The sequence below is a fragment of the Carassius carassius genome, chromosome 12, assembly GCF_963082965.1.
Source record: "Carassius carassius chromosome 12, fCarCar2.1, whole genome shotgun sequence".
In the NCBI taxonomy this organism is placed as follows: Eukaryota; Metazoa; Chordata; class Actinopteri; order Cypriniformes; family Cyprinidae; genus Carassius; species Carassius carassius.
Window position 1 is genome coordinate 2209323 of NC_081766.1, and position 25549 is coordinate 2234871.

The following is a 25549-nucleotide window of genomic DNA, read 5'->3' on the forward strand; positions in this document are numbered from 1 at the left end:
CATTTTTTGTTGTTGTTGTTTTTTTCCTCCTTTTTTGTGGAATTTTTACATTATTTTCATGACAATCCCACCTCAAATTCTCTTTATTGAAATGCAATATTATTTTTATTTTTTGTTTATAGGCCTATATATTTACAATTGCTAAACGTGTATATATATATATATATAGTATATATATATACACAGTATATATATATATATTTTTTTTTTTTTTTTTTTTACATTAATATTATGGGGAAATAGAGCTGAAATAGAGACAATAATCCACAGGCCTGAAGCCAAGTCTAATGAAGGAATATGACTGGCCACACGCCTTAATTACTAATGACCTTGAGGCACAGACTTACGTAAGTAACTGCTGTGAAGATGTGAAGTCTTGTATTAGTTCAGGAAGCACATTTTCCGAATCTCACTATGGCGAAGACTCCGCTTATGAATATTAATGATGTACTCTGACGTTCGACGTGGCCGTCATGACCGCTGGCGAACGAACGAATCCTACTATGATGAAGGCGTGTCTCATGAATATTAATGACGGTCCGTGCCCGCACGTTGCAGGAAGGTAATGACGTACCTCATTAATATTCATAGACACTGCCTTCGACATAGTATGATTGGTCAGTTCCTCGCTGCTTTGCGGATTCAGCGCTGTCTGCTGAAGAACCGGGCGGGATTTCCGCAATACATTCAGTATGGCGAAGACCTACGATTACTTGTTTAAACTGCTGTTAATCGGGGATTCTGGCGTCGGGAAGACCTGTGTGCTGTTCAGATTCTCGGAGGATGCCTTTAACTCGACGTTTATCTCTACGATAGGTATTAATGCCTCTGTTTAACGGTTTTGTGCTCGGAATGTATATATAAACGTCAGGCTGTGCTAACGGCTAAGCTAATGGACTAGTAACTGTCTTGAGTTCTTGTGGTTTGTTTTGTTTCTTAACTTTGACAATTTTGTTGGAGTTTTGGCTTTTAATTATTTATTTCGTGCGATAATAAGGTGTCTATTTGGTCAATGTTTCTATTGGTTAGTATCTAGCCGTATAACGTACTAAATGATGTGCTTATTTTGTAAACTTCAATATCAATAACTATCATTCTTTGAATATCCAATCAAAAAGCTAAACAGATATGATTATAAACCTGCTAGCCAGTAGATACCTGTTATATAAGAGGTTTAGGACATAATAATATACATATCCATCGTTAAATAGCTTTACAAAGACTTTTACTTTGGTAATACAATGGTAAAGTTATGCTAATATCAGATGGTGCTAAATGATTATTGTATGCTTTAACTGTAGTGATCCAAGTTACTTTATAGAATGCAACTTTCAAGAATGTGATGATTTCATGGTAATATGTCGAAAAACATGGTAGTAATATAGTACTTTTTGATTGTATTAATGTAAATTGATTTTTTTAAAATAATTTGCTCTGTTAAGATCATTTATAAGTGTATGATCATTCAATAATGTATCATTTTTAAATAATGTGTTTACTGGTCATGCTTAAGTTTACTTTGCCATCATCTGTTCATATGCATCCCATGGAGAAAAATAGTGTGATGTTGCTGGAAGTGGATATATTCGAAAGAGACACTATATTGGTTGGTTTTTGAGCCTATGACAGTTGTGCATTTAACATGTTTTCTCTTCCAGGTATCGATTTCAAAATCAGGACAATAGAACTAGATGGCAAGAAGATAAAGTTACAGATTTGGTGAGTTTCTTGTCGTCTTATCCTTCTAGTGTCTCTCTCAGCACTAGTTGAACATAAGCAGATTGCTGGAATGGCATGTGTGACTACTTTTTCTTGAGAGTTTTCTGAAGGGGCCACTGTTTGACTAGTGAAACCATGACCAGTATAATTTCTCCTTTACATAGCAGCACGTGTCAGTGGTTAACTTATGTTCTTGTTCTAGTAAGTTTAACTGTATTTCAGAAGGACTGCAGTTACAACATTGATGTGATTTTGTGACTTTTACAGGGACACGGCAGGACAGGAGCGATTCCGAACGATCACAACGGCGTATTACAGAGGTGCAATGGTAAGATGATGCTGAAGTATGTACTCCATTAATGTGCTTTGTACGATGAGCTTCTGGTCTGTCTTCGCCGTTTAACCCTCATGTTGTGTTCTGGTCATTTTGACCTGGAGAGGATTTTGTTTTTCCAGAAAAAAAGTAGTTAGTGTTATTGCATTGGATCAAAACTACTTCCCCAAAATATTTTCTATTTTTTTTTTTTTTTTTTCTTTCACAAGTTTTCTTTCACAATTTCTCAGTATGCTATGTTATTATCAAATATTGAAGGCTGGATGCTTTTGAATTAGATAAAGGATTTTCAGCACAGGGTTAACGCAGTCATAACACTTCTGCTGTTGTCTTCATAATTGCCGTGTTGTGCACAGTTGTGATTTGTCTTGTGTTCTGATCTCAGGGTATCATGCTGGTTTATGATATTACCAATGAGAAATCATTTGACAACATCAAAAACTGGATTCGAAACATAGAGGAGGTGAGTGTTTCAGTGCCCAATTTATCTTCCTTAATGATACACTTTAGATTTCAAGGCTTCTGCTGTGTGCAGTGCTTGCATAATTTCATAATGTTTTGGAATAAATGGCTATAAAATAAATAATTACACTTCACATAACAGTGGAGCATGGGCTTGTTTCTCATGAATGCATGAACTGATAAAATGTATAGTTTAAATGCATTGCATTTTGCTTTGCAAAAGTGTCTGAAAAATGCATTAATGTAAATTTAAATATTTTGCCTATTTCTTTTTTAAATCTAAAATAAACATCGAAATGGACGTCTTTGGCCATTGCATCTCACTGCCTTTTTTCTCTAGCATCTTCTGGCATAAGTGTGCTTTTATAACAACATATCCAGTAAATAATAGTTTTGAATATGAAAGCATGTAATGTGAACTCCTATTAGTAACTACCAGTAACCTAATTACAATTCATTCAGACTATTCAGTTTTGAAAATATGAAACATTACCAGTGTACCAATAATGTTTGCATATTTAACAGCAAATTATTACTGCTCATGTTCTTTTGTTTTCAACCCAGCATGCATCAGCGGATGTAGAAAAAATGATTTTGGGCAACAAATGTGACATTAATGAGAAGAGGCAGGTGTCAAAAGACAGAGGCGAGAATGTGAGCCACCTTGTTCCTTGAGCTTGATGCTAGTGTAATATTATTTAACTTTCAGTGTATTTTTTGTACTAAAACCTGCCTGTACTCATTTAGCTGGCATCAGAGTACAGCATCAAGTTCATGGAGACGAGTGCGAAGGCAAATATCAATGTTGAGAACGTAAGTGTAAATGGCTTTGATAATATATCTGCGGCTGACTGAATGTTTAAAGGTCTGATTGAAAAATAATGACGTTTTCTGCTCTACCCACAGGCATTCTTAACACTCGCCAGAGACATAAAAGCAAAGATGGACACGAAATTGGTATGACTTTCCCTTTCTGTGCTTTAGGTTTGTGTAAAAATGAATTTAGATTGATAATTGGGTGACACTTTACAGTAAGGTTTCTTTTTTTAACATCAGTTGTCTACAGAAGTCAACATGAACAATGAGCAATACTTCTACAACATTTATTAATCAAATATTAATCTGGTATCTGTAAACATTAGTTTGTGCTCTGTGAATAAAACAAACAACATATTAACTGACACTAACAAAGGTTAGGAAATGCTGTTTGTTCATTATTAGTTAATGCATCAGTGTTAACAAGTGAGACAACTAGCATGTGAAACAGTTTGAACCAAACATTACATGTTTAATCTATTGCTATGCAGTTATCTTGGAAATAAGTTGATTTTGCATTGTCAACTTTTGGATGTCTTATTAAATAAATAGTGAATAATGACAATTTTGGTAATACTTTGCTTAAAGTCTTTGAAAGCTTTTTTTATAGCCTTTAATGCAGTATAACAGTATTCATAAAGTACATTGTTTGTAATGCATTATAAATTTACATTTATGCATTTAGCAGACGCATTTATCCAAAGCGACTTACATTGAATTCAGGTTAACAATTTTCTCCTAACATGTTCCCAGGGATTCGAACCTCCAACTTTGCACTTGCTAACCCAATGCTCTACCACTTGAGCTACAGGAACACATTTAAAATGCATTATAATATTTGCAGAATCCTTGTTGCATCCAAAATTGGTTGTTTTATTATAGTTTAATGCAGTATGTATTTTCATAAATTATAAATGCCTTACATTTGATAAGATACATTTTTAAATCTGAAATTTCTTGTTTTTCTTGTTTTTTTATGTGCATTATATTTTCTTAAGGTGCAACAATGAGTAGATAAGTCTAATCAGAGGCTTAGATTATAAATGTTAATGAGATCATTATAAGGTGCATTGTGAGGCATAACAAATGCATTAGAAATACTTTTATAATTAATTATATATAAAGGTTTCAAGAAAAGTGTTACCACAATTTTCCTTTTAGAAGAACAAATCTGATATCTCTTGCTCAGTCTGATGAGGTTTGTTTTTCTTTGCTCATGCAGGAGGGGAACAATCCTCAGAGCAGCAACCATGGAGTGAAAATAACCACTGAACAGCAGAAAAAGAGCAGCTTCTTTCGCTGTGTGCTACTGTGAAGACCAAGGCCTTACTGTCCGCCACGACTGGACTATGTTCTCCTTCTTAGCACTCCTCCTCCTTCCTCTTTATCCCATCTCTTCTCTTCTTCCAGCCCAAGGGCAGTCGGAGTTCCATGCTCCTCTTATCTTCTTCCATTGAGAAATTAGCGATGCCGCTTCCTCTCGCTACGACCCTTCCCTGATGAAACTGTGTTGGGAATGCATTGGTTCTGCAAGTCAAGGTGAAGAGCTGGGTGCTGCAGCATCATCACAGTAGCTCCAGCAGTAAACGTGCACCTAAAGGAGATCCCGTATCTTTGTTTCAGTCGCTCGTTTTGAGCACACAACTGCCAAAATCGATCCATTCCTTCATGGCGACCTGGATTCTGGGTCGGGCCACAGAGCGTGGTCTGATATTGAGCCAGTTTGAGAGATACATGGGACTTTCTTTATCATTCCATTTCATGCATTCTTCGACAATCACATGACCTTATTGTTAGTAGAGGAATATTATAACTCGTCTCTTAGATGCTTTCTTTCATTTTTTTAAAAAGTAAACATTTCGCTTTTTTGCCCCCAGTTTTATTTTTCAGACATGTTACACAAAAGTGTTGCATTCACAAACTTAGTGCAGTCAAGGTTTCATATTAAACGAATCAAGATCCTAGTTTTTATACATTGAGACATGTTTACTACTGCCTTGTTAAAACTAACCTCCCTTTTTTTTTTTTACATGCACATGAAGCTATTTCCAAATGCAGTGACGCGAGCTTTCCATTTTACATTCCTTCGAATAAATGCAAACCTCCGGTCTTGCTTTATTACGACCTGAAAATGCCACAACATGAAAGCGTTCTTTGATTAAAATGAAATGTAGTCCTAGATAGGATGTGTAAATGCTGAGTTTGTAGTGTTTTGACAAGTGTGCGTAACCAAAAGCAATGAGAAAGAGTGACTATGTAACCAGAAAAGCAGAGCTATACTTAAGAAAGCACCTCGCGTATACAGAAGCCCATGCACTTTATCAGTATCTTTTGTGTTGTGTGTAGTTTGTGCCAAGTGATAGTTTTGCATCATAAAGACAGGCGTTTTTACATGGAGCATGACCTGCCGAATTTTGAGGCTAAGGCGTTTTCATTCCCCCAAGGAAATTTCTACAAGTCTTGAATGATCAGTTCTCCTGATAGTGGCTAAAGCTAGTTCTATGCATTGGCTGCTTATAACAAATAAGTGAATCTCACAAAACCTGTCAAGAACATCTCCAGGTCAAATTTCACCCTCAAACCTTAGTTATCTTCACGATAAGCTTGTTTTTCCTGAATGCAGTCTTTTTATATACACATATAAACACAATATAACAACTATTTGCATATCAGGGCAGTATGTATTGCAGTAGCTTTTCTTTTTACACAATTTGGGAAGTTATTTGTCGTATTCCATATAATTTGGAGGGAAACGTGACTTGGATGTTTGTTTACGAGAAGCACAGTGTTTGACTATTTTGTTCCTGTGAAGCGAGAAGAGAATTTCATGCACTTCTGCCGCAGTATGCGCATCCTAAAAATGTCCACTTTCTTTTTCTTTTTCCAAGCTTAAATGTTGAGCTGCTTGAAATGACTTCCTGTTTGCACCTTGTTCTCTTTCCACCTCCAGGAGACGCTGTTTTGGTTCATTTTTTCATTAGAAGTTGTTTTTTCTGTGTAACGGAGGTCGGCCCGTCTTCATCTGTACCCATGACATCTCTCTTCTCTTGCTCTCCAATATTGCCGTTTGTCTTAATAACTGATACTTGAGCTTTCATTTTGAATCTATGCATCATGAAGGTGATACCGTTGACTCTTGTGTGTTTATTATTTTCTGTACATTGAAGCGTCGGTCTAGATGTCTGTTCTGAGCTGTAGAGGACATGTTAAACACAATTTAATCTGGCCTTAAAGTGACACAATGCAACAACAGACCGCTGGCAAAACATTTTTATTTGATTTGCAAACAAACCAAGTGGAAAAGAACATTAGCAAACAGGTACCGCTTTCTGTCTGTCATGTGGTGTTTGAGCAGTGATGCGTACGTCTGTTTAGTTTAGTTTGTCTTCTTGTATTTCTTGATTTCACTGTCATCCATATCATTTACAGATTCTTTTATATGACCGTGCTTTCATTTGTCCATTCTGAGGTAACTGGGGAGATCTGTAAATTACATTTTGGTATAAAAAAAAAAAAAAGAAACGATTGTAAATAACTCTAAAAAGAGATCTACTTAAATTGTAATGTACTTTCTAAAAACGTTGAAAAACTGATCTACAGTTTTTGTAGATATCTGTACTTTTGATTTATTAAAATAAGATTCTTTTAAGAGATGGATTTGTATTTGTAACTCTGATATACAACCCGAATAACGGAAAAGTTGGGACGTTTTTTAAATTTGAATAAAATGAAAACTAAAAGACTTTCAAATCACATGAGCCAATATTTTATTCACAATAGAACATAAAAAAAAGCAAGTTTATTTATTTCTTGTCTCAACCGCCATTCACGAGAGGACCACTGATGACAAAATTTTTATTTTTGGGTGAACCGTCCCTTTAATGTCATAGATGCTGTAACTTGAGCTTAAAGGGTTTTAAACCAGGATATTCCTTTAAAACAGGGGCGCCCCCAAGGGGTGGCCACGGCCACCACTGAATAAACTCTGGCCACCCCTAGGATGATTTTCAGTGTGTAACCTACTATAAATTTAAATGCAGAATGTAAATTCGTAATAGTTTAAGAAGTGGGGGAAAAATAAATAAAAATGCAGCACATGCTGCTGCCACCAAAAAAGATTGCAGATTGGCAGCACCGGAGTAGTCCTCCCCCCGTCGCCCTCCCCCGTCCAAACAAATCACAGACTGTGCACATACGTCTAGATGGTCTAGACTGGTTCGCATACGCATTTGTAGTGCGTTCTTTCACTGGAAATTTAATATTATCACATTTTCAAGATATGGGGCAGAAAATTTATAGATCTATATAGTTTATATAATTTCATATAGTTATTATCACACGAAGAGTTACATTTTTCTCTAAGAGTCAGCATAATTACAAGTGTGACATTGCTTTTATACAACAGTTCAAACAAAAATCATTCCAAACACAGCCACTGTTTTGCGTCTCTGAGCAACGTGACAGTGATTCGTTCCTGAATAATTCAACCGTTTAAATGATTCGGTTCAATCGCAATGACTCACTTATTAACAGTGACTCACTGCCACCTACTGCTGGTTTTAATTTCACATTTACGGTCCCTTCTTATTTTTTAAATAATTTCGAACATCAATTTTCAATGTTTTATTTTTACAATATCAGAACATTATTTATTCATTTATAACTGCAGGCTAAAGTTACCATGTCCCACAGAGCTGCATTAAACAGTGTGTAAAAATATCTCAATGGCACTTCAGATGCAGCTTCTGTTTTCTCTGCATTGCAAAGATCATTTTTGTTGATACTGATTGCATTTGCCTGGTAACAGCCCAAATGCAAGTATTTGACCTAAAAGATGGTGCACACTTCTAGAAAAAATGGCGCAATTAGAAATAAGATATCAGCACAATTAAAGTGACATTATTGTCTATTTATCATTATCGATAAAATCCCAGAAATACCAGGGATACCATTTTTTTTGTCAATATTGGAAACCCTTAATTATTTTCTCTTTATTTTGGTGTGCCACCCCAAGATTTACTGTGGCCTCATCTGGCCACCCCTGTTAAAATTTTCTGGGGGCGCCACTGCTTTAAAATGGTAAAGATGTGCTTAAATGTTTAAACCGAAGCTCTGAAATTACCAAGTGGAAATAAACTAAGATAATATATATATATATATATATATATATATATATATATATATATATATATATATATATATATATATATATATATACACATGAGATGAACTAATCTTCCCATTACTAATGGAGCTGAAACCTAAAGATGTCCAAGTTCAGGCACACACACACACACACACATATATATATATATATATATATGTATATGTATATGTGTGTGTGTTTTGTGTGGTTTTGCCAGTATATACAGTATTAATATATATGTATTAATACTGTATATACTGGCAAAACCACATAAAATACAAAAATTAAACTAAACTTTAAATGAAAGTTTAAAATATGACTATACAAACTAATTCATAACAACTATAGTAGTATATAAATAATAGAATATATTATTATTTAATTAAATCCAATGCATAATTTTATTACATTCTTTAAAAAAAACGCTTAATTAAATTAAATGTTATGAACTTGAGGTTTGGGTTTTAATACACATTTTGAATGGTTAAATATCCGTGTTAATAGATACAGTGTTCAATTGAATTGAATATTTTAATTACAGCAACAACAACAGAATTAAAAATCAACCCTTTCCATTATTTTTTGTTTAAGAATTTATTTAGACTTTATAATAGTTCACAACAAGCAATATACAAATTTACATCTTTCACAAGCGACCAACTCAAGCTCCTCCATATATTAAAATCTGATCTCTATGTACATTATTTACAGTGTGATCCAGTCCAGAATTCAGGTCAGAGATGAATGAGGTTTGTCAGTGACAGCCGCAGCTGCCGGCCACCATGTCATCATACTGCTTCAGCACCACGTTCTCATCGTCGTCAAAGTACAGCAGGTTAATGCTGAAGAGCTTGTCCGGCACGCAGCAGGGCGTCTCGATGCCTTTGGTCAGTTTGAGGGCGTTGATGATGGACTGGACCGTGGCGTGGTTGGTGGGCCTCATGTTCTGACCCAGAGGAAACGGACAGGAGCCTTTGCAGTGGTAAGCGTTGTATCCGCGCGGAGACACGATCCAGCCGGACCAGCCGATCTCCTCGAAGTCCACATAGAGAGGCAGACGCTGACACGGCATCTTCTCCCCGCTCTCATCATAGTCTAAGGAGCGAGCGCTACGACGAGCCGCAGCTGAGAGAGGGAGGCTGGGAAACGGGAGACTGGGGCCAACTGGAGAATCATCTGAACCTGAAAACAAAGAGGAATCAGGTTTTTTTTCTCCCTAAATATGAATATCCTCGTGCAAGGCACCCTTAACTTAAAATCTGAAAGTCACTTTTTAGGAAAGGCCCATTTTATACTGTGAAAAAGGAATATTTCATGGGAAAATATAATAGAGTTATATATTTATAATTTGGAAAATATTATTTCAGATTAATAGTATTTTTTATGTTTTGGATTAGTTCGAATTTTAGTTTTTTTTTTTCAACTACATTTGAATTTTATTTAAAGTTTTAGCAAATTTGTCAGTTTATTTGATTTTATTATTTTTTTTATTACAAAATATAATACAAATATTTTCATATAGTTTTTATAGTCATTCTTTGTTATATTGTTAAATATTTTAAGTACTTTTTTGTGGTTTAAGTTAACTATTCTATTACATTTTTTCCCTTTTGTATATTGTTAAATTCATTATTTGTTTTATTAACTAATTTATCTTATTATTTACTACATTACTTTATTTATTTTTTATTTACTTATTTTTATTTATTTGTTGTTACATATTTTTCTACACATAAAAATTTTTACTTTAAGGTTTTTATATTTTATTTGCTAAATCATTTCAACTAACAAATTTCTTTGTTTTAGTTAAGTATAATAACCCTGTTTCTATAACGTTAGTACATTTTTTTCTTCTCCTTTACTTCGCATTATATGAAGCATTATTTTTAAACAGTATTTTTTAATTATTTTTATTATTAAGTATATTTTATTTATCTATACAACATAGCTTTTTTATTATTTACAATAACGCTTTGTTTTTTACGTACATTTTAGATTTTTTTTCATTGCTACATTTTTTGCACTTTTTTTTCACACTTTTCCAAAGATCTCCAAACCTCCTGGTTTAGGACAAGATGTATTTATATGAATCCCTACACCTAAACTATCGCTCGTGAAGCTCTCATTTGAAATTATTGTTTAGAAACGTCTGATAACATCTCTTAATGTCATACCTTTAGGGGTGATCTCCAGAGAAGCGGCCCGTCTGCCGTCGTCGGTGAAGAGGACCAGCATGGGCTGTTTGCTGTGATGCTGGTTTCGACCCGATGAAAAACGCACGGTTTTCAGGTCCATCTGAAGACCTGCTAAAGTCCTGACTGAGACCAGGAGCCCCAGCTGACTGCCCTCATCTGACATCCAGGAGCGCACCTTTGAGATATAAAACCCATTTTTTATTATTGAGGAGAATTTGCACAAGCAAGGCACAGAAAAGCTCTCAGAAAGTGTGATTTTAGTCATACTCACAGCTTGAGTGATGGTGAACACCTCCCAGCCGCTGGAGTGGATGGGCACCAGTCTGGACGAGAGCAGCTTCTTCCCTTGTGAGACGTTCTTCTTGCTGCTATCGAGAACCTGATAGACACTGACCTGTACAGAAACACCTCTGCAATGATTAACCTGAACAACCTTCTTTTAGAAGCGCATCATTTTCTTTCCAGACTGTGAATACTGTACCTGACAGAAGTGATGTCTGTTGAACGTGAGCGACGCTTGAGGTCTGAGCTTGAACAGATGAAGCTCGGCCGTGAGGATCTTCTCACTCTTGGCCACCGTGGACAGGTTGAAGAGGAACTCGATTTGGTCACTATGCACTACAGAGAGAAGTCGTGATGAGAAAAGGCACACAATCACACATACTTTATCGCCACCCCCCACCTCAATATATTCAGATCAATATATACCCCTTAGTCTCACAATCTTGAATATTTGAGTACATGCTGGACTCAAGTTAAACTTGAGCTAAATACACTTGTATTTTTACTTATACATTCTTAGGGTCAAGCTATTTCATATTTCATGCAATAAAAATAAAAAATAAACATCAAATCATTGAGAATTTAATTACTTGATTTTAGTTGACTGAATGTTTATCATATATATATATATATATATATATATATATATATATATATATATATATATATATATATATATACATACATATAGATAGATAGATAAAATAAAATGTAATTAATATTATTAATAATTCAGATTTTGACTCCTAATCTTATATATTTAAGTACATGCTTGCCTAATGTTAAACAACTAAACTTTTAATCATATACTCTTAAAAAAGATTAAAAAAAATAAAATAACTAAAGACTTCTGGTTAAATTACTTTTTAATAGTTAAATTGTTTAATCTTGATAAAACTCCAAAAACTAAAGATTTGTTATTTTTTTCAACAGATGAGATGGAGTTAAGTTTAATAAGAAACCATTATTATAGCTGAATTAAAATTAAAAGCCATTAAAAAGTTAGGCCTACTTGAAATAAAATAAACATTGACTGACATAAAAATGTTTGGGTAGTTGTTACTCCTCTTTTTTATTTAGTTATACTTAAATACGAAGAAAATAATATACAGGCATGTTTTATTTTAAGAAGAAAAGAAAAGAAAAGAAAAACCATAAGAACACAAACCCCCTAAATTACTAAAACACACACACACACACACACACACACACACACATACATATATATATGAAGTTAGTTAAATGTCTTTTCTTTTGTACAATTAAGCTTATGACAGAAAACACGAAATAAGACAAGAGCTTCACAACTTTTTGCATGCTAAATGTGCGCTTTATGATCTCTGTCCTGCTTCATCAGATCAATAAAGAAATCAGAAGCTTACGTTTATTGAAGAAACTCCGGACGGTGTTTCCCTCCAGGAGCGTCGGGTCTTTGGTGACTCCGTCCACATCCGCGATGGTGTTGTACAGGTCCAGCATGTATTGAGGAGGCTGTTTGTGTCCCCGAGCCAGAGCAGCAGGAGGATCCTCCATCCCAAACACCTCCAGGAGCCTCCTGATGGCCTCCGAGCGCACTTCTTCAGACTCAGTGTCCAGCTGATTCACAGACGGTCTACAGATGGAGAGTCCCATCACACAGATCCAGATCCCTGCGCGCAACATATTCACTGCTCCTCGAGAGATGATGCTCTGTGGTTGCTGGAGCTGGACTGAATGCAGTTTGGCAGGGCTTTATATGATGTTGGCAGAGTCTTGGGTCAACAGCCGTGAAGAGCTCCTATTTAGTCGCAAATGTAAATCAGCAATCAGTGAATGTAAAGCAAATCTATAATGGTGGTGTTAACAAGGTGCGAACTGGACTGGTGGTCTGATTGAGGAATCCTGAGAGGAAATTAGTGTTTGTCCACCATGCTATGCTGTAAACAAGTCTTATATGTGTCGATTAAAGAAATAAAATTGTTAAATTGTAGCTTAGATGTTTAATTATATCCCATTTAGTGCGTTTAGTGGATTTGAAGCATGCACCGCAGGCGGTCGACTTCTTGAAGTTCCTTCGAAATGGATCCATTAATTGAGACAAAGGAGAATAATGTGATACAGGAACAATAATTAGTTCTGTGAGAAGGTTCCAGCATGTGCCCTGTGTTTTCATGGTAATGGCAAACACACCTGCTCAAACTGTTGGATTTACAATCTCGCGCGGCTCGTATGTTAATGAGAACATTCATTTGCATAAAAGCGCTCGAGTGTGAATCAATAAAGTTAATGCAAGTGTGAGTAACTTTCCTGGATGTTTTAGATTGGTTTAATTTCTCATCTGTAATTGTTTGTTTTCATTGGGGGCTCAATAGTGTGTTGATCCGGAGATTTCTTAATATAATGAGCTCCTGTTATATTAATTCCGAAGGAGACTGGTGTTGCAATGGCATCTTTGCAATCAGTTATTACAGTTTCAGAGTTATTGACTGATTTGCTTGATATCTTCCAAGCTTTAAAATCAAAGCAGGTGGCCCCAGTTGAAATTATCATTATAGTGTATAACTATTATGCCTTTAAAGAGGTGCAAATACTAATGTTGCACTTTACTCACTTATATCATAAATCACAAACAGTTCCAACAAAGCATTTGAAGTGTGCATTCATCTATCTATCTATCTATCTATCTATCTATCTATCTATCTATCTATCTATCTATCTATCTATCTATCTATCTATCTATCTATCTATCTATCTATCTATCTATCTATAAAAACATGTAAATCTAAATGCAACGTTCACCACAAGTTTAAAAATTTTATAATCTTAGAATTATTTATTTAGGTTTACAAGTTTTGTGCACGTTTTATAATTTGTAAACAAAATGCATTGTATGTACAATGTAAATTGTATGCAATATTGTCCAAAAATGTAAGAAATTAGCTCTTATTGTCTTATATTATGTCTTTAAATATGCAAATATTATTTTACAAGTTTAGATAATGTTATAATTTTTTATTTTAAATTACTAGTTTTGTATATGGGTCAAAGACGTTAAGATGTCCGCATCAAAAGAAATGTACAAAAGTGATTTTGTGTCCATAGAAAGCACATTAAATGTAAGTAAAATGTCTACTTTTAAGGTTTCAAATAAGTTTTTGGAGAATAAAATGTCAAAATTTGGTTGAAATAATGTTACATTGTCATTCAGTGTAACACAATATTTATGCAAAAATTCAAACAACATGCTTATTCTGACGTGTACATATTAAAATATCTAAATGAATAATTGAGCATACTAAATTTTATTGTGTTTTAAAATAGTAAAAAATTCTTACTGACAAATGGGCAAAACCTAGGATAGTGGCAAATGTTAAAAATGTAAAATTACAACTCAGTATTTGGGGTGAAAGTAATTAGTCTTTTAATATGTCATAAATTGATTTTTGTTGTAAATATGCCTGACAAGATTGTTACACTGAATGACATTTTAAAAACAAACAAAATTGCAATTAAATAAAACAGAAAACTTTTTTTTTGGGGGGGGGGGGGCTGTTTCTTGTATACTTGTTTGTAATTTTGTGTATAAATTGTGAATTTTATTTTTCATAGTTCATGTTCATGTTTCAGTTGTCTTACCCACATTTGCAAAATTGGATTGCTTTTTTTTTTTTTAAATAGTTTGCCATATCTTTTAATTGTCTCTCTGTAATGATCTATTTGGGATTACAGCAGGCTATTTTGCAACACTTCTTTCACATTTGGATTTTCTGCCAAAGCTTTAATTATTGATTGATTTGTAACGTGATTTAAACCTGAGACATGATTTGCATGTGTAGCTTTCTTTAGTTGCTCTGTGTAGATTGTCATGTAAGCAAAGATGGTGAACTTTCTGACATAGATTTTATTTACAAAATACTTTTTACATAATTTACATATATTACAGAATTATCTGAATGGCATCATTGCATCATGCCTTTAAATTGCCATTCATTAATGCACATCCCCAAACCTGACATTACAGCTGTGCAAATGATCTGTAGGGAAATTCTTCAAGTCCCACTGTAGTGGCTGAAGTCGTCCAGTAGAGGACGCTGTGTTTAAGACTGGCATAGACAGGAAGTGATGGCCAGAACAGTGCGGATTTGGCCTTGTTGACTGAGGAAAGTGTGGCTCTCGTAGTCCTGAGGAACACAAGCATTGCCCTGTCCTTCAGCCCACAGCAGACATTCACCGAGATCAGACGCGCTCCTGCAGAAACACAAGAGTGTGTTAGCCAACATGCAATAAAATGCACACAGATCATCAATGGAAAAGGTTTAAAGCTGCACTCAAATAACTTGTCAACTGTAAAAAAAAAAAAAAAAAACTGTTAAAACAATCTGTTTAAACCCTAAAAATGAGTAATACTTTTAGAAAATCTTTTATAAATGATATATAGTTCCAACGTCAATTACTAGCCAAATATAAATATTTTTGCAGATTTGGATTTTCTCACTATGAAACTCATTGTCTACATCTGTTACTGTTAAATTTTACCAGCATGTTTACCGTCCACGTATCGCACATAATAATGAGCAATAGCATTATTTCTTACTAAGCCTAAAACATATTGTGTGTCTATTTTTACATTTGTTCATCAACATTTACAAAAGCTGTTTAAAATTGTTGATGTTAATATAAAGCTTATTTAGTGAGTTTGAGTAAAACTTTTATTAAGGACAGAAACAACATGATTGTACAAGTTACATATCTATAGATCCTTTTATTTACTCCACAGATCAAACGTTTGGAATAATTTGGAATAAAAAGTTTGGATAATATATTCTTTTTGAAAGAACTGTCTTCAAAAGTTTGGAAAAAATAACTATTTTTTCAGGTTTTTGTCTCTTCTGTTCACCAAGGCTGCTTTTATTTAATCAAATACAGTAAAACAGTAATAATGTGAAATATTATTACTATAGTTTAAAATAGGTGTTTTCTATTTGAATATATTTAAAAATATATTTTATTGTAGATATTAGAATGATTTCTGAAGATCATGTGACGCTGAAAATGAGTAATGATGCTGAAATTTGCAGCTGCACATCACAGAAACAAATTACATTTTACAATATATTAAAATAGAAAACAATTAAATTGTAATTATATTTCACAAAATTACTGCTTTTACTATATTTTTGACCATAAATACATTTTGACCAAAAATAAAGCTTTTGTCAACATAATAGAGACAAAAACATTTTCCAATAAAAATGATTTCAAAATATTGTTTTATTTTACTTAATATATACTTTCTAATTTTCATTTTTTATTCATTGAGTGGTTGTATTTACAGTATAACATATTTCTATCGAACTACTGTCTAACTAAATGTTGAAATATTATTATTAGGCCTACTGTATTTTTTTTTACTGTATTTCATTGTTATAAGTCTGAAAATCTACAAAGTATACTGTGTGTGTGTGTGTGTGTACATATATATATATATATATATATATATATATATATATATATATATATATATATATATATATATATATATATATATATATATATATATATATATATATATATATATATTTCTGCTTTGGACTAAAGACTGACTGAAGTGTCACAGCAAACAGAGTTGTGTTTTAGTGCACACTATAAAGGGTGTGTGTGTGTGTGTGATCATGTGTTTGCTTAGTGTGTACAGTCAGAAGTGTGGTGTGTACCTGAGAAGACAGCGGCTCCCTGAGGTGCAGCTTCCCAAACATCTGCCAACATCTATTTCCTGTAAGAACATTAGCAACACAAGAGAGAGAAGCCATCAGGTCACCACCAGCTGTGAAAGCAGGACGGTCTTTTAACATGATAAGTGCTTTGATTTGGCACCTGCGGGGACCATTTGTGGCCTCCTCGCACCTTTTAGGAGTGCGGCGTCAGACGGAGAACATCTGGCACAGATGTGTTCAATAAGCATTAAACTCTGCATTAAACTTCATAAGTGTGAGGATTTTACAAGATTAAATGGATTAGTATCTGTTTTAGAAAGTAAGTAACACTTCATATGAATTTAAAACTGATTTTCAGGGTCACCATTACCCTTTTTTTGGAAATATAACTCTATAAGAACATGCATGTTAAATACTTTAAAGCCACACTAAACTTCATAGGTCAAGAAAATAATATATTGAAACACATTAGATTAGATAAACTATAAAGAATTGATTTTTGTCTCTGAATTTTTTATATTTGGGACATTTTGTCACTTATGCATGGCATTTTTCCTCAGAAATAATATAAAAATTATGTTTTTGCATTAAATCAAAGCATCTATTGTTTATTGAAAGCGTCACTTCTTATTAAATATTAGGACATGCAAACTTGTTTTGTGTATAATCTGCTAACGGATTTTCAAGCACTAGTCGTTAAGTGTTTAACATTTCCATGCATATTCACACTTGTGTTCAACGCTGTCCAATCACAGAAATGTGAACTGGAAATGTTTGGAGGGGGAAATGGATCATTAGATCTAACAAATGAAGAAAGCAAACATGGATCACTTGAAAATGACTCGTTTCCTTTCTGACTATATCAGCATTTACTGGTGTAAGATCCTTTAGCACTGGCTGATTGACTTTTGTTTCACTTAAGACTTGGTTTGTCTTGTCAGAGGCTCTTATTAGCCTTTTCTTACTCCCAGTCAAGAATTTTAACTTACCCAGTGAGACCACTGTAATATAAAATGATATCTTAAATGTAATTTATACCTAATATCTAAAATGCTACTTTCATTAATTACATCAACAACCATTTTTCAAATGATGCTAGTTTTTTAGTTTCATCTACTGAGATAGATTTACATTTGATGGCTAAAGCAACCAGGTCAGACATGGATGACATATATCATTTAGCATAAACTATTAAAAATCTATTAAACAAGTTAACCACAATTAGAAACTGGTTGAAAACCCTGGGAATTGTGCAACCCCCCCCCCCCCCCCCCCCCCCCCCCCGTTATTTTCGTTCATTCACAGTTGAAACTCTTCTCGTTTAATAAATTCATGCAATTGTTTTACTCACCCTCAGACTGTCTACTTTGACTCCGTCATCATTGTACGTGATCTCGTAGTGATGCTCTACATATGGGATTCGGTAACATCCCTCCCTTAGTTTGCATTGAGCCACAGTTTGGATCAACTCCACTTTGTTTGGAGTTTCAATGAAGGTGGAATCAAACTTAGTCGGTACGCATGAAAATCCCTCTGTAGGTCAAACAGATTATGTAGAGGATTATGCATTTAACATTGCATAAATGGCATATCGTAATTATTTACTACTTAAGCTCCTAGTTTATTTCCTGTAACCAACAGGGTTGATTATAAGGGATATATTCTAGCGCACACTGATTATAAAGGGACTTTTATTTTATTTTCTCTCACCTGGTGCCCCTTTTGATCCAATACATTTGCCTGCATCTATGACGGTCTCATATGGAGTCTCAGAGTAGTATGTTTTGAGAGATGGCGCTCGGACACACCAGCTCATTTTGGCTTCACAGTGACAGTCCTCGATGATCTCGACCTCCTGCAGACCTTCACGCAGCATCACGCGGTCCACACGCACCCCGGCCGGCTCACAGGTGGAGCTCGGTCCACAGGACGGGACAGAACCAGACCACGAGGACGGATCCAGATGCCTCATCTACAGGGGTTATGGAAAAAATATTCAGTTGGGCTTCTAATGTGTATGAATAGCCAATTATTGTAGATAATTACATTAAAATTTTAAATTCTAACTTTTTTGTATAAATATATAATGTATCATTTATTTAAAATATAAATCTTTTCTAACAATTTACACTACTGTTCAAAAGTCTGGGGTCAGTACATTTGTATGTTGACTTTTTTTTTTTTTTAAAGATATTAAAACTTTTATTCTGCAGTGATATTTTACATTTTTTTAGAAGTGATAGCAAATATTTATATTGTTGGGAAAGATTTATATTTTGAATAAATGCAGCTCTTTTTAACTTTTTATGCATTAAAAAAAATCACAGTTCCCAAAATTGAAATTGGCAGCACAACATTGATAATTCTAATAATAAATCAGCATATTCAATGATTTCTGAAGGATCATGTGACACTTTATACTGGAGTAATGGCTGATGGGAATTCAGCTTTGCATCATAGAAATATATTATATTTTATAGGATATTAAAACAGAAACCATTATTTTATACTGTAATAACATTGAGCAATATTACTGTTTTTTCCCTGTATTTATGCTTTGATGAGCATAAGAGTCTTCTTTAAAAGCATTACATTATATTATATATATTTTATATTTGATATGTATGCATATATAAGATAACTAATAAAAATCTACGAAAAATGTATATATATATATATATATATATATATATATATATATATATATATATATATATATATATATATATATATATATATATATAAAATGCATATTGTATGTATTGACAATTACTTAATAAAATTTTTTTTATATTATTTCATTAAATTATATATTATTAATATTAATTTAAAATCACTTCATACTTAAAAAGCAGTTTCTTGCTCTCTACAATCAAATAAGCATTAACTAAATGAATTAATGTGAATGTGAATATTTATATATACTGGAAGAAAGTAAAAAAAAAATTCTATTTATTTTTAATTGTTGAATCTAATACACAATTTTATTTTATTATTATTATTTGTTTTTGCATGCTTCTTTTTATGTCAAGAAATGTCGCCATCTTGTGGTAAGCAGTAGGCTAGAATTGTTTTACCTTTTTTTTATTATTATTATTATTTTTTTATTATTATTATTTATTTAACAAAATGCACAGGGGATACAGTATCAAGCACAATAAAATAAAATAAAAAATAAGACAATACACTCAGAGTAAAGCAAGGCAGTTGTTTTACCTTTTTGTATCGCAGGAAATCAAGCACTGAGGATTCGGAATATTTAGAGGACATTAACCCCGCCTCCAATGACGCAGAACGTGCTGATTGGCCACAATGTGTTCTGCACACACCCACATCAACATTCACAGGACTGCCAGAAATATCTGTTACACGAAAGAAATTAAGTGACTGATAGTCATGAAACAAATGATTACTCCAAACTACTCGACACAGCAAGAGTTGACAACATAGACATAAAAACTGCATATTTTTTGCATTTTAACTGCATATCTGATTCTGATTCTGATTCTGATTGTATTTTCATCCAGCATTTTTTCATTTGTATTTATGTAACAGAACTAAACCAAACCTTTGCCAATGAAGATGACGTGACTCTGGCGTCTGCAGCAGGCTCTCTCTGTGAACAAGTTCCTGGACTCTGTGTTTTTACCTAAAACAGCTGTGACTGAATGACACAAACACACAAATCAATTGATATTAGTAAAAAAATTACCAAGATTGGGGAAAAGCATAATTTACATCGATGAAATGCAATAAAACTGAAATAAAAAATTAAAACACGTAGGCTAATAAAAAAAAAAAAAATTATAAAAATGGCAAATAAAAATTAATTCAAAAATTATTGCTTTAATAAAGTTTAACTACTAAGACTTAAAATGTAATAATAAAAATAACAGACATGTTTTTTTAAATGAATAAAAACAAAAACACACAACAAAACTTTAAGTCAAATGAAAATGAAAATGGAAAATATTAAATAAAAACTAATGCAAAATATTATTTTTGTTTAGTTTCATCTGAAATGATGAAAACTGAAATAAAATCAATGGATATATATATATATATATATATATATATATATATACAGTACAGACCAGAAGTTTGGAAACATTACTATTTTTAATGTTTTTGAAAGAAGTTTCTTCTGCTCATCAAGCCTGCATTTATTTGATCAAAAATACAGAAAAACTGTAATATTGTGAATTATATTATTACAATTTAAAATAATGGTTTTTAAATGCATTATACTTTAAAATATCATTTATTTCTGTGATGCAAAGCTGAATTTTTAGGATCATTATCACATGATCCTTTAGAAATCATTCTAATATGATGATTCATTATCAAAGTTGGAAACAGTTCTGCTGCTTAATAGTTTTTCAGAACATGTGATACTTTTTTAGGATACTTTGATGAATAAAAAGTAAAAAAAAAAAAAAAGAAGCTATGTTTTTAAAATATAAATATTTTGTAATAACAATATACACTACTGGTCAGTAAGTTTTTTTTTTCTTTCTTCTTTTTTAAATAAAATAAATAATTTTATTCAGTAAGGATGTGTTAAATTGATAAAAAAGTGATAGTAAAGAAAATATATTATTAGAATTTTTTTTTTTAATAAATGCAGTCCTTTTTAACCTTTTATTGATCAAATATATTAGACAGCAGAACTGTTTCCAACACTCATAATAAATCAGAATATTAGAATGATTTCTAAATGATCATGTGATCGGCTGATGTTACATGTGACACTGAAGGCTGGAGGAATGATGCTGAAAATTCAGCTTTGCATCACAGGAATAAATTATTTATTTTAAGTATATTCAAATAGAAAACTATTATTTTAAGTTGCAATAATATTTCACAATATTAAAGTTTTTTTCTGCATTTCTGATCAAATAAATGCAGGCTTGATGAGCAGAAGAAACTTCTTTCAAAAACATTAAAAATAGTAATGTTTCCAAACTTTTGGTCTGTACTGCAGATATAAACAAATGACAAAAACACAACAAAACATTAGTCAGGAAATATAAAAATAAATACTAATTAAAAAAATTATTAAAGCTACAATAGTATAAATGTTTTTATAAAACATGGTAACTTATCTGTCATAGATTACTGTGGCAGTACCATGGTACATGAAACAGCATGATGGTGAATTATTACCATATTCATATCCCATATTGTATCAAAAAGGTGTTACAGAAATGTCCAAAAACCTGGTCTTTCCATTCCATGCATACAGTATCATACATATTCACATTTTAACTGTTTTAAAAGCATCATATTATATCAATCACATAACAGATTACATTCACATACATTACATTCAAAAACAGATCATACTGTGGTCACACGCTCCATTAAATTTTATATTATAATGAGATAAACCTGACCAACACTCACAGGTCTGATGGACGGCGCAGAGCAGAAGAAACACAAGCAGCGGCAGTAAATCCATAGTAATGTTCCTCACACACAAACACACACACACCCCGTCAGGTCTGTGCCTTCAGTCCTGCTCCTCAGGGATATTTATACCTGCATGGGTTAACTGCTGCGGAGCGTGTTAAGTGACTGGGAGAGAACTAATCAAATTTCCTCATGAGTCTAATGCCTGCTGTTAGGAGGCCAGCAGATCAAAGAGCATCTCCTCCACACCTCTTCAGCTTCATCATGTGTGCTGTCAGACCCCTTCCTTTCACTAATTAAGTACTTAAGGGACTTTGAGCCACTAAGCAACCCTCCTTTAAAGGTATTAATCAACTTTTATCTCAGGGGGATGGTGTTTAGCACCTTCACTTAAAACAAAACTGGCCCCTGCCCCCCGTCGAGAGCAGCCTTTGTGTTCATTCTACACCGGGACAAATGGTGCGTCTGTTTGAAAGTGTAAGACTGACTTTTCTCTTTAATATTTTTACGTTTATTAAAGATTAAACGTTTATTAAAGCCCCAAGTATTATTGTAAGTTATGGAGAACAATAGAAAATTGTATTTTTGTCTATCTATCTGTGTAATTGGTGGTTAGATCTAGCTGTCTATCTATCTAAAATTAAAATATTTTTTACATAAAAATGTATAAATTATTAATAAATATATCATCGTAAATACATAAACTTATACACATATATAATTCATTTCCAAATGTAATTATATAATTAAAATATATACTATCTATTTTTTTCTATCTATTTTATATAAATATTTTATGTATAATTTAGACATAAATATATAATTTATTTCTATAATATTAAATCATTTATTATATTACAACTATATAATTGTAAATATAAAATTAAACAAACAAACAAATAAATAAATAAATAAATAATTAAATATAGAAATAAACTCTCTCTCTCTCAAAAAAAAAACATATCTCAGTGTAAAAAGTAGTTTACATGAACTCAATTTATAATCTTTCAATTATTTATTTTTATATGATACATTTTTGTAGGCTATATACTTATTTATAGCTTTGTGTATTTTTTGTGATGTCTATCTATCTATCTATCTATCTATCTATCTATCTATCTATCTATCTATCTATCTATCTATCTATCTATCTATCGGCTATTAAAATGTTAATTGAACACATTATTAGAAAATATAAATCATCAAAAGTGTGAATCCATCAACTGGTCATTTTCCAATGAAAATTTACTAACACACATTCCAGTCTCAGCTCTAGTGTATTATTATATTTTAAAGTTGATGTTGCATTTCCTGCATTATATTACTCTATGTGTATCGGCTCCGCTCTGATGTTTCCTCCTCTTGAGCCGTTTTCACCTCAGTCATTATAATCACTAAATAGGTTACACCTCGCACTACAAAGACCAATGCCAACTGATTACTGCAATAGCGCCGCTGATTAACCCCCTAATCTAGTCAAAGAATCTCCTAAATCACAACCAATCAGTCATGATTAGCCTTCCACTAGCATACTGTTTGCTGTGCTGTTTTCATACGTAAGAGAAGTTTTAGACACATACAACATTATATGTTAATAAGGAATGAGCTGATGTTGGCTCTCAAAAGCAGCTGTTTTCCATAATAATGCGTTCAAAGAGATCCAGGACCCTTCAAGCATATGAATTGAGGGAAAGTTTCAAAGAGAAAAGCAGAGATGAATGAAGCTCAGATGCTGGGGCCTTAAATAAAGTTTCAAAATGTTCTACACTTTTCAAACAGGTTTTTGTATTTTGAAATTTTACATGACATTATGTCACAAAACATGAAGGTAATGTTTTCACTATGACCCAGGTCTACAGTAATTTATTTCATTATTTCATTGACAAAATATTATATTAATTAAGGAGCTAACTCTTTTTTTTTTAATTGATGACATTGATGACATTTCAGTTGCTAACGTCATGTTGCTCAAAATGTATTATATAGTTTTCTGTGCAATAGTCTTAGCCCCCAAAGCATCTAGTCTTTAGTTCATCGTATAAGTCATTAAATGCAAAATAGTTAATCTAGTTGTCATAAACTGCCAAGCACACTTTTTTTTACACATTATTATTAGACTTTTTGTCAATTTGGCATGAATTGTGCAAGTGAATCTTTACTAATGAAGAGAATGTAGATGATAAACCAATGATAGACAATTTCTCTGAAATAGCTCAAAGGTTCATCTCATGAATCTTCAGTTGGAAAGCTTATACTGTATAGACAGAGGACAACATAAGAGTTACACATTCTGACAATTGACTTATTTTCATCTTTGTGCCCATATTTCTTTTTCCTTTTCTATATCACAGTGACATTGTAAAGGTTTTTTTTTGGCCAGACCACTAGTAAAAGTGTAACTGGGAATTCTATCCAGTCTCTTTCAATCAATATCCCACATACAGTAATGTGTAAATTTGTACTTTTGAAATGGATATATGGCATACATAAGCATATTGCATACTGTTCAATACAGTAACTGTCATCCAAAATGTTGCCATAGTTTACATCAGAACATCTCTCCAGAGTACACTGCTATATTGACAACATGACTAAGTGATTTGACTGTCTTATCCGTAAACTATGACACAAGGAATTGTCATTCGATGGCACTGATATGTTCATTGACACAGATATTTATTTTTGAGAGATGAACTAAGGATTTTGAGCAAGAGAGGTAATCCATGGTGTTATGCTATTTGTACGAGTTGTTTTGAGAAATGCACTTACTGTTTTGCAAATTGTGAGTTTGATTCGAGAAATGTACCAAAGCGACTGAGAAAAACTGTAAGAACCAACAACACACTAACACTGATCAAATTATGTTACCAATGATATATTTTTTTGTTATTTTAAAAATATCTTTAACTGCAGTGAAGTAGAAACATTGATTAAACAATATTACCACTGATTATTTTTTTTTATCATTTCTGTGTTGATTCAACAACAGTAATCTATAATCAACCATAATGTGATGTTGACTCAATGGATGTTTTTGTTGTTGTTGATCTCGCCGTTATTTCAATTGCGGTGCAGAAGTGATGTTGAACCAACAAAATTTCGTAACATTAATTCAGTGCAGTTGACACATAAATATGGACTCAACATTGTTTCAATAGTTGCTTGCTTTCTGAGCTCATATGTGTATGTATATATATTTAAATGATTATACTTATATTTTGATATTTGAATATTTTGTCATTGCCACTTTTGTTAAGAGTAATCAAAAAAATGTTTTTAACTATGTTTATTTAGAACTGTAATGCTCTTATAAACGTTAACGTCCACCTTCCGTGCCTCCTCCACTGTAGGCAGAATGAACTGCAGTGGATCAGAACACTCAGACAGACACTCAAACGGACAGACAGACAGAAAGACATACTGAAAGACAGACAGACAGACACACACTCAAACAGACAGACAGACAGACAGACAGAAAGACATACTGAAA

At 32.9% G+C, this 25549-nt stretch overlaps 3 protein-coding genes across 3 annotated transcripts; 1 reads left to right on the forward strand and 2 right to left on the reverse strand.

The window, feature by feature from the left end:
• The first annotated feature begins 644 nt into the window (after positions 1 to 644).
• On the forward strand, positions 645 to 5726 carry LOC132154448 (ras-related protein Rab-8A-like). Its single transcript, XM_059563008.1, has 8 exons — positions 645 to 816; positions 1659 to 1719; positions 1987 to 2047; positions 2439 to 2516; positions 3080 to 3169; positions 3263 to 3328; positions 3422 to 3472; positions 4554 to 5726. Exons 1-8 carry the CDS (start codon positions 693 to 695, stop codon positions 4644 to 4646), a joined length of 624 nt encoding a protein of 207 aa, XP_059418991.1. The 5' UTR covers positions 645 to 692; the 3' UTR covers positions 4647 to 5726.
• Positions 5727 to 9052: 3326 nt separating this feature from the next.
• LOC132154111 (bone morphogenetic protein 2-like) lies at positions 9053 to 12926 on the reverse strand. Its single transcript, XM_059562734.1, has 5 exons — positions 12337 to 12926; positions 11154 to 11290; positions 10944 to 11066; positions 10652 to 10847; positions 9053 to 9659 (listed from the first exon to the last, which is right to left on the reverse strand). Exons 1-5 carry the CDS (start codon positions 12614 to 12616, stop codon positions 9232 to 9234), a joined length of 1164 nt encoding a protein of 387 aa, XP_059418717.1. The 5' UTR covers positions 12617 to 12926; the 3' UTR covers positions 9053 to 9231.
• Positions 12927 to 14819: 1893 nt separating this feature from the next.
• On the reverse strand, positions 14820 to 22370 carry LOC132154112 (uncharacterized). The gene is made up of 7 exons (XM_059562735.1): positions 22054 to 22370; positions 20216 to 20311; positions 19864 to 20009; positions 18358 to 18619; positions 17999 to 18180; positions 16648 to 16706; positions 14820 to 15181 (listed from the first exon to the last, which is right to left on the reverse strand). The coding sequence occupies exons 1-7, from the start codon at positions 22106 to 22108 to the stop codon at positions 15031 to 15033; spliced, it is 951 nt and encodes a 316-aa protein (XP_059418718.1). The 5' UTR covers positions 22109 to 22370; the 3' UTR covers positions 14820 to 15030.
• Positions 22371 to 25549: the final 3179 nt, after the last annotated feature.

What these genes read in the sequence shown, in the direction of transcription:
- LOC132154448 (XM_059563008.1), top strand. Translation starts at nt 693, where the DNA reads ATGGCGAAGACCTACGATTACTTGTTTAAACTGCTGTTAATCGGGGAT. An exon ending in CGTATTACAGAGGTGCAATG is followed by an intron (nt 2,048 to 2,438) that starts GTAAGATGATGC and finishes TTCTGATCTCAG; the next exon opens with GGTATCATGCTGGTTTATGA. An exon ending in GGATTCGAAACATAGAGGAG is followed by an intron (nt 2,517 to 3,079) that starts GTGAGTGTTTCA and finishes TTTTCAACCCAG; the next exon opens with CATGCATCAGCGGATGTAGA.
- LOC132154111 (XM_059562734.1), bottom strand. Translation starts at nt 12,616, where the DNA reads ATGTTGCGCGCAGGGATCTGGATCTGTGTGATGGGACTCTCCATCTGT. An exon ending in CCGGAGTTTCTTCAATAAAC is followed by an intron (nt 11,291 to 12,336) that starts GTAAGCTTCTGA and finishes TTCTCTCTGTAG; the next exon opens with TGCATAGTGACCAAATCGAG. An exon ending in TGTTCACCATCACTCAAGCT is followed by an intron (nt 10,848 to 10,943) that starts GTGAGTATGACT and finishes TATATCTCAAAG; the next exon opens with GTGCGCTCCTGGATGTCAGA.
- LOC132154112 (XM_059562735.1), bottom strand. Translation starts at nt 22,108, where the DNA reads ATGGATTTACTGCCGCTGCTTGTGTTTCTTCTGCTCTGCGCCGTCCAT. An exon ending in CTGCGCCGTCCATCAGACCT is followed by an intron (nt 20,312 to 22,053) that starts GTGAGTGTTGGT and finishes TGTGTCATTCAG; the next exon opens with TCACAGCTGTTTTAGGTAAA. An exon ending in ATTTCCTGCGATACAAAAAG is followed by an intron (nt 18,620 to 19,863) that starts GTAAAACAACTG and finishes TAACCCCTGTAG; the next exon opens with ATGAGGCATCTGGATCCGTC.